We start from the raw sequence: 13,307 nt of genomic DNA, 5'->3' as shown, positions 1-13,307 counted from the left end.
TCCACAAGGCCTGTGGTCTGCTTGGAACCACTCATCTTTGTGAGAAGTCTTTTTTCATTTGTGACAACCTTCTAAATCAAGCTTCAAACAAACTTAACCTAAGACCAGACCTTTGAATAGTGTATTTCAAATCTTTGAATCAAGATTTTAAAAAGTAGTGAAACATCTTCAATCAAAATGCTCTTCCCCAAAATATTAATACTATTTTGACAAGAGAAAAATGCTTATTTTGCCTTTATCTTGGTCTTTAAACTTTTCTATTTTTGTGAATTTTGCTAATTTTTTTTTTCTTATTTTAGTAAACCAGTTGCTGTGTTGAGTCTACTCCAACTCTTGGCGATCCCATGTGTGTCAGAGTAGAACTACGTTCCATAGGATTTTCAATGGCTGATTTTTTTGAAGTATATCACCAGGCCTTTCTTCTGAGGCATCTCTGGGTAGACTCGAACTGCCAACCTTTTGGTTAGCAGCCCAGGTTGTTAACCATTTGCACTACCCAAGGACTCCCCTGATGTTTGTACGTTATCAAAAAGTGTATGGACCTCGGCAGCAGACTTGAATTCCCTGAGGACAAATTACTGATGTTTACTCAGGGCCTACCACAGCACAGGGCACATGATAACCAGCTCAGCTACATTGGCTGACTGATTGACTGAAGAATGAACGAATGGAGGCACATACTGGTAAAGGCGTTTTTGTCACAGAAACATCATAAATATCACCTCAGAAAAACAAGCACTGGATAAATAAATGAGCATTTAGTAGAGTAACAACAGCAATCAAATAAAATCTGAAAACCAATGAACCTTGTGTGACTAGGACTAGTAATAGCTGTACTGAGTGCTCACAAGCAGTGCTCTGTGCTTTACACAGGATGTCCCTGAATTCTCACAACAGGGTTAGTCGGGTTAGGATGCCAGCCCCAGGCACCCAGTGACGCCTTAGAGAAGGGTGCCCGCTCTGGGGACAAGTCAGGAAGCTGTTTATGTTCACTTGTCTCCCCAGGGGATTTCAAACCCAAAGAGATCCCCATCATGTGCCCTGCTGTGTAAACTGTGTGACAAAAATAGAACCGGAAAAGAAAGGTCGTGATTGAGCCTCCATATATGATGACATTAGCATCGATCCGTGGGTCACAGGAGGTGTTGCTCTGAGCTGTTTTTCTAGCAAGCAGAAAAAACCAAGCTGCCTGTCATTCTCCCTTCAGGGCAGGGCATCCTGGGCTCTGCCGCGTGGCTTGGGGCACCTTCTTCTCCAAATGACTTACACTCCTGGGCCTCCTCCTTTTTCTCTCCCCAGAGACAGACGGGGTGGGTGACTGGCCTGACACTCTGGCTTCGTGGCCATATAACCTGTGCAGTTGGGACCTATGCTTGGTGGAATGCTCTGCTGTCACCATTTTTAATAATTGTTAAACAAGGGACCCCATATTTTCATTTTTGCGCTGGGCCCACAAATTGTGTAGCCAGTCCTGGGTCCAAGTCCAGGAAGTTGGTCCCAGGGAAGCAGCGTGTGCTAGGGCTGCGTGGGGGCTTGGAGACATCCTAGCTTTGCTTCTGCTGCAGTTGAAATGGGCCGTGGAGCCCCAGGCCCTGCGGGGACTTGCTCCCTGCCCTGGCAGAGTGGGTGGAGAAGGCAGCTGCCTTCTTGGGGGATGTGGTGGGGCTAGGTGGTGAGCGCCTGCTCTCCCTCATATCCTGGGCCCTGAGGTGATCCCCAAATTTAGTGCTCACCAAGTCTAAGGCACTCAAAATGATGGTGCACCACCAGCTTCTCTGATAGGCCTTTTGGGGTACCATTAAAGATAGACAATTCCAAATTGAATTTTAAGAATGCTCAGAAAAGAAGTGTCAGAGGCATGCCTTGTGGCTGCCCTGCCCAGTCCTGAGTATGGGGGCCAGGGCTGTTCGCCTCAGTTGTTTCACCCCAGGTAGGAGCCCTAAGCCTCTTCTGAAAATGCAGAAGGCTGACCGTTTTATTGTAAGCTTACGCTGAAAACTTACGGAAAACCAGGTTAAGCAATCCTCTGCGGCTTTCAGCCAGGCTGGCACACAGGGGTGATCCTTTTACAGCTGCCATTCCTCAAGCGCCTACTCCGTGGCAGACCCTTTCACAGGGTTTTCCGCTTTAATCTGCAAAGAGCCTTTTTAGGTAGACGTTATCCCTGTTTTATTACTGTTGAAGAAATAGAGTCATTCCTAATAATTCTGGATCAGAATTCCTTTTCATTCATGTCTGATCCTAACTACCTACTCCCTGGTCTGTGTGAACTCCTCAGTCATTGGGACTGATTGTGCTTGAGGCTTTAATTGTTCTGGAAGAATGAAATCTGAATATATTCCATCCATGTGGAATAATTTAGGGAAAGCCTCCATATCTTCTCCTCCTTCCTTTCTATCTGGCCCTGGCTGCTTCAGCCAGAGACAAGCATGGCCCAATAGGGGTGGACTCGGGCTCTCCAGGAGGCAAAGAAGCCCTTGGTGTGTTGTGGTGCCAGCTACCAGAACAGTCCGGAAGCAGTGGGGGTGGACCTGGAGGGACTTGAGGACAAGTTTATAGTGACAAGTCTTCAGAACATTGCACAGAGATCCAGGGGCTGCACACAGGTGGCCTCCTTTTGCTGAACCCTGGTGAGCCCTTGCTGCTACCTGGCGGCTGCTTGTTGCTAAGGAGCTAGACCCAAACTGTCCTGCTTCCGGGAGGCTGAGTGCTGGGGCCAGCTGGATCTTTGCCCACGTCTACCTTGACTTGTATGTATTTTGATTGGTGACTGTCTTAGTTACCTAGTGCTGCTGTTAACACAAATACCACAAGTAGGTTACATATAGAACAGAAATTTATTTTCTCACAGTTCTGGAGGTGAAAAATTCAAAGCAGGGTCTCAGCCACCTGGGTACCTTCCTTGTTGGTAGCTCTGGGGTTTCTTAGTGCCTAAAAGAGCCCCTTCCAACTGGCCACTGAAGCTGAGGGGTACCTCCTTATAGTTTTTTAAATAAGCAATTTAACTTAGCTTGTATAAATGCCTTGTATAAAACACCTTCCTCCTTAATTCTTTTTAATATAAAAAATATAATGAAATATACATACAGAAAAAACACTGAAATGTATTACATTTAATTTAAAGAATAGTTATCAAGCAAAATTTTGTGTAACTAGGTTAAGAAATCACAATTTTAGTATCAGAGAAGCCCTCCATGTATCCCTCCTATATCACAACCCCCTCCTTCTCTCAAGGATACTTATCCTGATTTTTATAATTGTTATCTTGATTTCCTTTTTTATTGTCAAAAAGAACATTTCAAGATCCATCCTGAAGTACAATGCTGTCAGTGATAGGATAATATCCATATGCTTACAAGGAAGACCAGTTAATGGGACTATTATTCAAATTATGCACCAACCACTAATGACAAATATGAGGAAATTGAAGATTTTTACCAATTTCTGCAGTCTGAAATTGATCAAACATGCAATCAAGATGCACTGATAATTACTGGTGATTGGAATGTGAAAGCAGGAAGCAAAGGAGAGGGATCTGTAGTTGGAAAATACGGCCTTGGTGATAGAGATGATGCCAGAGATCATGTGACACAATTTTGCAAGACCACTGACTTATTCACTGCAAATACGTTTTTTCAACAACATAAATGGTGATTATACATGTGGACCTCACCAGATGGAAAACACAGGAATCAAATCGACTACATCTGTGGAAAGAGACTATGGAAAAGCTCAATATCTTCAGTCAGAACAAGGCGAGAGGTGACTGTGGAATAGACCATCAGGTCCTCATATGCAAGTTTAAGTTCAAGCTGAAGAAAATTACAATAAGTCCATGAGAACCAAAATATGACCTTGAGTATATCACACCTGAATTGGGAGACCATCTCAAGAATAGATTGTATGCATTGAAAGGTAATGGCCGAAGTCCAGATGACTTGCGGAATAACATCAAGGACATCATACATGAAGAAAGCAAAAGGTCATTAAAAAGAAGGAAAGAAAGAAAAGACTAAAACAGATTTCAGAAGAGACTCTTAAACTTGTTCTTGAATGTTGAGTACCTAAGTGAATGGCAGAAATGATGAAGTAAAAGAGCTGAACAGAAGATTTCAAAGGCTCAAGAAGACAAAGTACTATAATGAACTGTTCAAAGAGATGGAGATAGAAAACCAAAAGGGAAAAACATGCTCAGCACTTCTCAAGCTGTAAGAACTGAGGAAAAAATTCAAGCCTTGAGTCGCAATATTTAAGGATTCTATGGGCAAGATATTGAATAACGCAGGAAGCATCAAAAGAAGATGGAAGGGATACACAGAGTCACTGTACCAAAAAGAATTGGTTGATGTTCAACTATTTCAGGAGGTAGCATATGATCAAGAACCGATGGTACTGAAGGAAGAGGTCCAAGTTGCACTGAAAGCATTGGTGAAAAGCAACGCTCCAGGAATTGATGGAATACCAATTGAGATGTTTCAACAAATGGGTGCAGTGCTGGAAGTGCTCACTCATCTATGCCAAGAAATTTGGAAGACAGCTACCTGGCCAACTGAGTGGAAAGATCTATATTTGTACCCATTCCAAAGAAAGGTGATCCAACAGAATGCAGAAATTATCGAACAATATCATTAATATCACACCCAAGTAGAATTTTGTGAAGATATTTCAAAAGTGGTTGCAACAGTACATCAACAGGGAACTGCCAGAAATTCAAGCCGGATTCAGAAGAAAACGTGAAATGAGGGATATCATTGCTGATGTCAGATGGATCCTGGCTGAAAGCAGAGAATATCAGAAAGATGTTTATCCATGTTTTATTGACTATGCAAAGGCATTTGACTGTGTGGAGCATAACAAATTATAGATAACATCATGAAGAATGGGAATTCCAGAACACTTAATCGTGCTCATGAGGAACCTATACATAAACCAAGAGGCAGTCATTCGAACAGAACAAGGGGATACTGCCTGGTTTAAAACCAGGAAAAGTATGTGTTTATGTTGTATCTATTCACCATACTTATTCAATCTGTACGCTGAGCAAATAGTCTGAGAAGCTGGACTATGCGAAGAAGAAGGTGGCATCAGGATTGGAGGAAGACTCATTAACAACCTGCAATATGCAGATGATGCAACGTTGCTTGCTGAAAGCAAAGAGAATTTGAAGCACTTACTAATGAAGATCAAAGACCACAGCCTTCAGTATAGATTACACAGCAACATAAAGAAAACAAAAATCCTGAGAACTGGACCAACAAGAAACATCAAGATAGACAGAGAAAAGATTGAAGCTGTCAAGGATTTAATTTTACTTGGATCCACAATCAATGCCCATGGAAGCAGCACTCAAGAAATCAAACCATGTATTGCATTGGGCAAATCTGCTGCAAAAGACCTCTTTAAAGTGTTGAAAAACAAAGATGTCACTCTGAGGACTAAAGCAGGCCTGACCCAATCCATGGTATTTTCAATTGCCTCATATGCATGTAAAAGCTGAGCAATGAATAAGGAAGACCAAAGAAGAATTGATGCCTTTGGATTATGGTGTTAGTGAAGAATGTGGACTATACCATGGAGTTCCAGAAGAATGAACAAATCAGTCTTGGAATGAACAAGAATGAACAAAAACAGCCAGAATGCTCCTTAGAAGTGAGGATGGTGAGATTTCGTCTCAGGTACTTTGGACATGTTATCAGGAGGGACCAGTCCCTGGAAAAGGACATTATGCTTGGTAAAGTAGATGGTCAGTGAAAAAGAGGAAGACCCTCAACAAGATGGATTGACACAGTGGCTGCAAGAATGGGCTCAAGCATAGCAAAGATTGTGAGGATGACGCAGGACCAGGCATTGTTTCCTTCTGTTGTACACAGGGTTGCTAGGCTTCTGAACTGACTTGACAGCACCTAATGACAACAACAACTGAAGTTTTATTTTTCTTTAATGACAACATGTTTCATTTCTTGAAGTTCTATTTGGTTCTTAGTTCTTTCACTAGTCTGCCTTTATTTTTCCGACAATGCCTTGTTCTTATCTCATGTTTTAAACTCTTTTTTTTTTTTTTTTTGGTCTTTAATTTTCTAAACATATTTATTTTATAGTGTTTCTTCAATACCACTGTTACATAAAATGTTGCGGGCCTAATTCTGTCATTTGTTGTATCTACTGATTATAGGTGTGGTTTCTTTACTTTTTTCCCAATTAAAAGATTTATTAACTTCTGTAATTCCACATACTAGTATACTCTAGCACAATAAACCTTAGTCTCTATAATTAATTTTTAAAATTATAGCTTATTAAATAGAAATGGCTGAGTCTTTCAGATTGACTGGAAGCAGAGGAACTCATGGTGTTGTGATTACCTCTCCTGGATTCTTGCAATTTGGCCCCATTCACTGTTGGTATCATCTGCTCTTTGTTTTTATTTTTTTGGAGGGGAGGTAGTTATTCCCACATCCTGAACACTAGTGTTCATTTTGATAAATGTCTCATTAAATAATGAGTGTAAAACTTTGGGCCAGTTACCTACTCTCTGCATCTTGGTTTCCTCCTCTTTAAAAAAGGGGATGATAATAGGGATGTGTGACATTTAATGATTGTGCCCTTCAGTGCCTGTCACAGAGGAAGCACTCTTATGGTATTAGTATCAGTACCATTTTTCTTCGCACTAACCTTTTTACTAAAAACTTTTATATTCCCAAATCAAATGTAGCCCAATATTACAACCACCATTACAATATAGTCACTATTAAGCCCTTGTCCTTTGCATGCCCACCAGCATGTTCCCATAACCTGGCTGTACTCGACTCATCCTCAGGTTTTCTTGGTGTCCCTATACACACGGTGCTCATTCCTTCTCCACCTCCATGGCATTTTCCTAGTCTCAATGACACATTCCTTTTGGCCTGTCACCAAGTCTGTCCTTCAGAGCCCACTCAGTTGTAGTTCCATGTCCTTTATGCAGATATTTGACCAAGTTCAATCCGCACCAATCTCTCTTCTTTCAATGCCAGGTGCCACTATGGAGAGTATCACAGAGTGTAGCTTTCTCAGGATTTGGTGGCTTGTTCACAGTGTGGCTGTGGGTGTCATCCTAACTAAACTGAGCACTCCTAGAGGAAAAGAACATGACACATATCCAGCGTGTATAATACCACTAGGTTCAAGCATATGCTGCTCATATATTTTTATATTTTGGCTTTTTAGCATATATTTGGTAGGAATTTGGGACTTGGTTTGTGGTTATGTCCCTGCAGAGAGAATTTTTATTTGTTTCTGCCACGCGTTCCTTGGTTACCAGCCTGGGACCATGGTTTTTGATAATTTCTCTGCCTAGGTTCCAGGATTACTCAGGTTGTGTAAATTTGAACCACCAACTTAAGTGAAGGTGAACAGTTGCTGTCGAGTTGACTCCAACTCATCATGACCCCATGTATGTCAGAGTAGAACTGTGCTTCATAGGGTAATCAATGGTTGATTTTTCAGAAGTCGATCACTAGATCTTTTTTCTGAGGGTCCTCTGGGTGGACTTGAAACTCCTCAGAAGACCAGGGCTGCACCTAGCTCCTCTGGGGTCTCTATTGTTTTGCCAAAAAGAGGTAAGATGATGGACCATAATGAGAGAAAGGAAGGCAGTCAGGCCACACACTACAGCCCCAGTTCCCAAATCCACCACTGGACTGCTCCTTTTCCTGAGAAATCTGGGCTCTATCCTGACTCCTCACAGAGGAACAAACAACCCACATCATTTGTGCAGTATTTTAGAGTTACAAAAAGGAGCCCTGGTGGTGCAGCGTTTAAAGTGCTTGGCTGCTAATTGAAAGATTGATGGTTCAAACCCACCAGCTGCTCTGCGGGAGAAAGATGTGTCAGTCTGCTTCCATAAAGATTACAGCCTTGGAAACCCTATGGGGCAGTTCTATTCTGTCCTATAGGGTCGCTATGAGCTGGAATTGACTTGATAGCAGTGGGTTTGGGTTTTTAGAGTTACAAAGAATTTTTATATGCAGTTTCTTATTTATATATGCAGATAGACAAAATGGGTACTATTATTCCTATTTTATAGGTGGGAAATCTGAGAAATTGGGGCTCAAGTTGAGGAAGGGGTTTGCTTCAAAGGTCACACAATTTAAGTGGTCTATCTGGGATTCTGGCACAATGGCTTGGCAGCTAACCCAGAAGTTGGTGGTTCGAACCCACCAGCCACTCCATGGGATAAAGGACGAAGCATGTGCTCCTGTAAAGATTACAGCCTAGGAAACCCTATAAGGCAGTTCTACTCTGCCATGTAGTGTCGCTATGAGTCAGAACTGACTCAACGCACACAACAACCTCTGGGGTTCTTTCTCAGATTCTTTGACACTCATCATGGGCTTGGGGATCAGAGATTTACTTACAATGCAGATGATAATGTCTTCTTCCCCGAGTTATTGAGAGGAATAAAAGAGCTAATCTGCGTAAGGCATCCAGCTCAGAGCCTTGTCCCTAGTCAGTGCTAAATGAATGGCAGCCTGTATTATGACATCAGACGCTCTAGCTTTCTCTCAGAAACCTGGTATTGTAGAAATAGGAATTCTTTCCTCAGGTTAGCACCTTGTGAAAATTGGGTGGAGAATATATGAGGCATTCATGACCAATCCTTTTGTTTTTTTAAAATGGCATTTCAAAATTGCTCTCTTCCAGGAAACTTTTCCCAAGAACCCCTCCTATTCTCTAAAGCTATCACACACATTTACTGGCACTTAATGATATGCTGTCATGCAGCTCCTTGAGCTTTGAAGGTGTTTGTCTTCCCAGCCAAGCCACGGCAGGCACCGCCTCTAAGGTAGCACAATGCCCTTCATTGTCCTGGTGTGAAACAGGTGCTTAACAAGTATTTGTTGCATTGAATTGAAAGGTGACTAGCCAACTCCAAAATTCAGTCGCCACCTGGTGACCAGTGTTTTTCCTACTTTTGAAATAGTGGGTTTGGTAACTTAGGATAAGCTCATCCTGCTGCTGAGGTGAAGCCTGACGGGTGCAGTCCACAGACTCACCATCATTCAGGTAGTGCTGGCTGAGACAGGCGCCCAGCTCCCATACCTGAGCTGCACAACACATGGAAAGCAAGTGCTTCGAGCAGGCTAACCCAAGAATAGAACAGCTTTCAGCCTTTATTTAAATGTGTCAGTTTCAGGAGTGTAGTTCCCAGGCCCCAAGGACTCATGCCTGTCCCCTTTGGCTTCCTGTGGTTACCAGGTGTTAAAGGCAGTGATCTCCAGTGAGGAGAGTGGCTGGGGAATTTAGAAGGAGAAGCCTAGAAGCCCACAGTGGTCAGGCTCACTGGAGGCTCTTCCTCTAGCGGCATCTCACGGCTTTCCACACCATCACCACGCCGACTCCAACCACAAGGCCAAGTCCTGCTGCCACTGGCACGGCCCAGCTGAGCATGCTGGAGGGTTCTTGAGCCTGGTCTGGAAGTAGCTGACTGTTCCTCAGGGTGTAGAAGTAGGGGTGCTCCTGCGGAGGAGGAAAGGGAGAGTCAGAGGTTAAGGGCCCTGAAAGTCATCTGTCACCTGCCTGAGGCTTGTTTAGTCCCCACCCCCGAGAGAGTATAAGGGTCTTGCACATTTTCACAGCTCTTTCTCTGTGTAAATCTCCTTCATTTATACTGTGCCCAAACCTTCTGAGTGAGGGTGGGTATCCAGAGGGGGCAATACCCTTCTTTTTGTTTCTTGCCAGCATCTCCTTTCCTGTCCACCCAATTTTGAAAGATTGGATTCCACACTGGAGGATTGATAGAGGCCCACAGAAAAGGGCCCTGGGCAGCCAGATAGAGCCCCTACCTCTGTTTCCTCTCAGTTACCCCTGGACAACTACTCTCATCCCAGGAGTACTCAGAGATCAGGCCAGGTAGACATGGAAGGACAGTTGGTTTTGGAGTAGATTAAAGGACCAAAAGTGAGAAGGGCTGGGTGAGGAGGCATGGGGATCTCCTCCCTGGATTTTTTTCTTCCTCCCACCTCTCTGCTTTTCTTACTCTTGGTGAACATTAATCAGGTGCCTGCTACATTGAGCTCTGTGCTAGGAGTGATGATGAGTATCTGAGGGCTAAGATGGGACATCGCTCATTGTCCAGGAAGATAAGTCATGTACAGAAACAATCACATCACAAAGGAGAATGAATCAGTGTCTTATGAGAGGTACAAACAGAAGAGAGAAGTCAACACAGGTGTGTGTCTGGGGATGGGAATGGTAAGGGAAGACTAGGTGGATCCCAGAGAGAGAAACATTGGACCTTGGAGAATGTGAACATTTTCCATAGGCAGAGATGGGAGATGATCCTCCAAGAGGAGAAAATGGCAGCAGTCAAAGCAGAGACAATTGTGGGGCTTGTCTGGGAAACTGGTCCATTTGCCAGGAGCATAGAGTGTGAGAAAGGCAATAGGGGGAAGAGACCTCCCCTCTGGACTCTACTCAACAGGCAGTAGGGACCAGGGAAGAATTTTAAACAGCTGTGACAAGACGAGTTACTTTCTAGCAGCAAGCATAGGATGGATGGAGAAGGGAGAGAGGACAGCAGGTTGAGGAGATGATACAGGTAAGGTAAGTCAGGGCCCGGATTAGGGGTATGGCAGTGGGGTCAGAAGGGAGGAAGAGGATTGTAAGCTCTGAGAACAGACGGTGTGTCTTATTTATCTTTGCTCCTCAACCCTTTTCTTCTAGTATAGTGCCTGGCACGGGAAAGCTACTCCACATGTGTTTAAGGCAGAGAATGTGTCAGATCCCTGAGAAGTGATGGTGACTCGAGATATTTGACCGGTGCTTGTTAGTCAGCCTCCCCTGAACGACTCTTCTCACTTCAGTTGGAGCTGTTGGATTCTCCTTCCCCTCACTCCATGGCTGCCCACATCCTGAGGAATGGCAACATTTCATGGCATGGAAGAGACATGAGGTTTGATAATGGTGGCAGAGAACGAAAGTGCACATTGACAAAGCCTCCCAGAAGACTCCACTGCGTACCCATGTGGCGGCACCCCAGCAAAAGATGGGCGGGCAGGGCCGTTTACTCACAGGAGAGGGGCACTTGAGTTTGGTTCGGCTGTGGGTGAAGTTGTTGGAGGTTGTCTTACCGCCCACTGGTTCCAGCTGAAGAGAGAAAAAGAACACATGATTCTCTCCAAAGCTGGGAGAGACTTCCCTGACATGGGAAGTACCTCACACCAGATTCTCTCCCTTCGGAAGGAGGGGCTGAAGCCAGCAGAGCAGCAGTACCCACGGCAGAGACCAGCAGCCCTGGTGCTGGAGCTGGAGCTGACTTCTGACTCAGAGACCCCCAGGTTAGAGTTCATCAGAGTAGGGCGGGACCCTGAGTCTGTCCCTGGGTTTACCAATGATGAAACTAAGGCCCAGAGAAATGGATGCCCAGTTCCGAGTCCACAGCCAGTTTGTGGAAGGGCTGGAACCAGAACCTCCACCTCCTCGCCCTCCTCGTGGGTGACTATGATGGCACATACTCCGTATTTTCAATTTTTTTAAATGGTGATGCTCATATTTACCAACTTCTTGAAGCCGGTGGGGCTAGTCACTTTCAGGAAAACTTTGAAAGGATGTTGGTTGCCATAACATTATTGCTACACTTGGTTCGTCAGCCTTAAGAAATTAGAGTTTTCTCACATGAACTGCTTTGTGTTTTCCACATAGATGGAAAAGTTTGCTTGAAACACCCCTGGGAGTAACTGTGGTTTAGAGGGGTTCTACTTACTACTTTTTATCCAGGGACACTCGGAGAATAAGCCTGAAGCTGCTTCACCTTCTCCCAGCATGATGTTTGACACGGCATCTTTAGCCAGCAAGCCTGCCCCCTGATGTGTGGCCAGCATTGAGAAGAATGGACCCTCAGGTTTCCACCTACTCATAGACTGTCCGGAACTTCTAGCCTCCATCCATCCTATAATCTGCTTCCCTGCCTGTTCCTGACCTCAACCACTCCTGACCTCCAGGTACTGCCAATGAGGGAAATGACAGTACTTTATCAGAGCAAATTTCATGTCTGGCCCATGATCTCATTTTTTTGTCTTAAAGCATTTTATACCTGTTCCTTAGAACACAAGAGACCGGGGGGCTGCTCTGGTCTTGGAGGAGGAACCATGGTGATGGACTGGGCGTAGTGGGTATGGAGGCAGGGCAGGAGGCTATGGTCCTGGCTTTGCCAATATGAGCTGTGTGGTGCTAGGCAGACTACCGCTCTAAGGTCCAAGGGTCAGTGCACTCAGTCCTGTCCGGAGTACTCCACGTAGGATTTAGTGAGCATCAAATGAGAAGATGAAATGAAAGCATATGTGAAGGGGAGGAGGCTTACACATGTAAGATAGTATTATTTCTACTTTCTTAGAGCTGAGGAAATGCAAACCTGGTGTAACTCAGCTGGCTAGTCACAGAATGGATGCTAAAGGTCAAGTTGCCTGGTTCCCAGTGATATTCCAGAAACCCAGGAACTAACTGAGGCAGAGGAAGATAATGATCACAGGAGTTTGGTGATAGCATCAATTTCTCCCCTTCTACGCATTCTTTCCCATCAGCACACAAACCTACTCTGATACCTCTCATCTTTTAACCCTGTTTCCTCAATCCCAAAGGAGCCCTGGTGGCACAGTGGTTAAAGTCCTCGACTGCTAACCAAAAGGTCGGTCGTTTGAACCCACCAGCCACTCCAAGGGAGAAAGATTATGTAAAAAGATTCTGTAACAATTACAGCCTTGGAAATCCTATAGGACAGTTGTACTCTGTCCTATAGGGTTGCTGTGAGTTGGTATCGACTTGATAGCAATGAGTTTGGCTTGGTTTTGGTTCTCAATCCCACCTTCCCTCCAGCCACCTTCGCCATTACTCTTCATAACTCCTTGAAAGAGTTTTTTGTAGTCACTGACTTCCCAATCTCCCATTCTTTCTACTACCCATTCCAATTAGTCTTCCCTCTCCATCATTTGACTGAAACTCTGATCAAGGTCAGCAAATGACCTCCATATTGCCAAATCCAATAGTCATTTTTTTTGTCTTCATCTTGCTTGAGTTCTCGGCAGCATTTGTCAAAGTTCTTGGCTTCCCTCATTGGCAATGACCTGGAGGTCACTTCTCTTGGCTTCATAAACATGGCACTCTTCTCATTATCCTCCTCCTCACCACTCTCTCCTCATCTTTTACTGGTATCAAAGGTTGGGATGAATGCCCTAGGGTTTGGTAGTTGGTATAGGTTGACCCTTTTCTACCTATTTTTTCTCTAGGAGCCCTCAGTTAACTGCATGCTTTTGAATGCCACCTCTATGCTAATG

General features: G+C 44.3%; 1 protein-coding gene across 1 annotated transcript in view; it reads right to left on the bottom strand.

Annotated features, from left to right (window-relative positions):
• Nucleotides 1-9,292: 9,292 nt before the first annotated feature.
• Nucleotides 9,293-13,307, bottom strand: part of PLB1 (phospholipase B1) — a 153,182-nt gene continuing 149,167 nt past the window's right edge. Inside the window, 3 exon segments of the mRNA XM_004377697.3 lie at nucleotides 9,293-9,336; nucleotides 9,339-9,495; nucleotides 11,050-11,124. Of these exon segments, the coding sequence (XP_004377754.3) occupies nucleotides 9,293-9,336; nucleotides 9,339-9,495; nucleotides 11,050-11,124 (276 nt within the window).

Source organism: Trichechus manatus, unplaced genomic scaffold (assembly GCF_000243295.1).
Source record: "Trichechus manatus latirostris isolate Lorelei unplaced genomic scaffold, TriManLat1.0 scaffold00052, whole genome shotgun sequence".
NCBI classification, from domain to species: domain Eukaryota; kingdom Metazoa; phylum Chordata; class Mammalia; order Sirenia; family Trichechidae; genus Trichechus; species Trichechus manatus.
The sequence above is the reverse complement of the archived record's forward strand: the minus strand, read 5'-3'. Positions and strand labels throughout refer to the sequence as shown.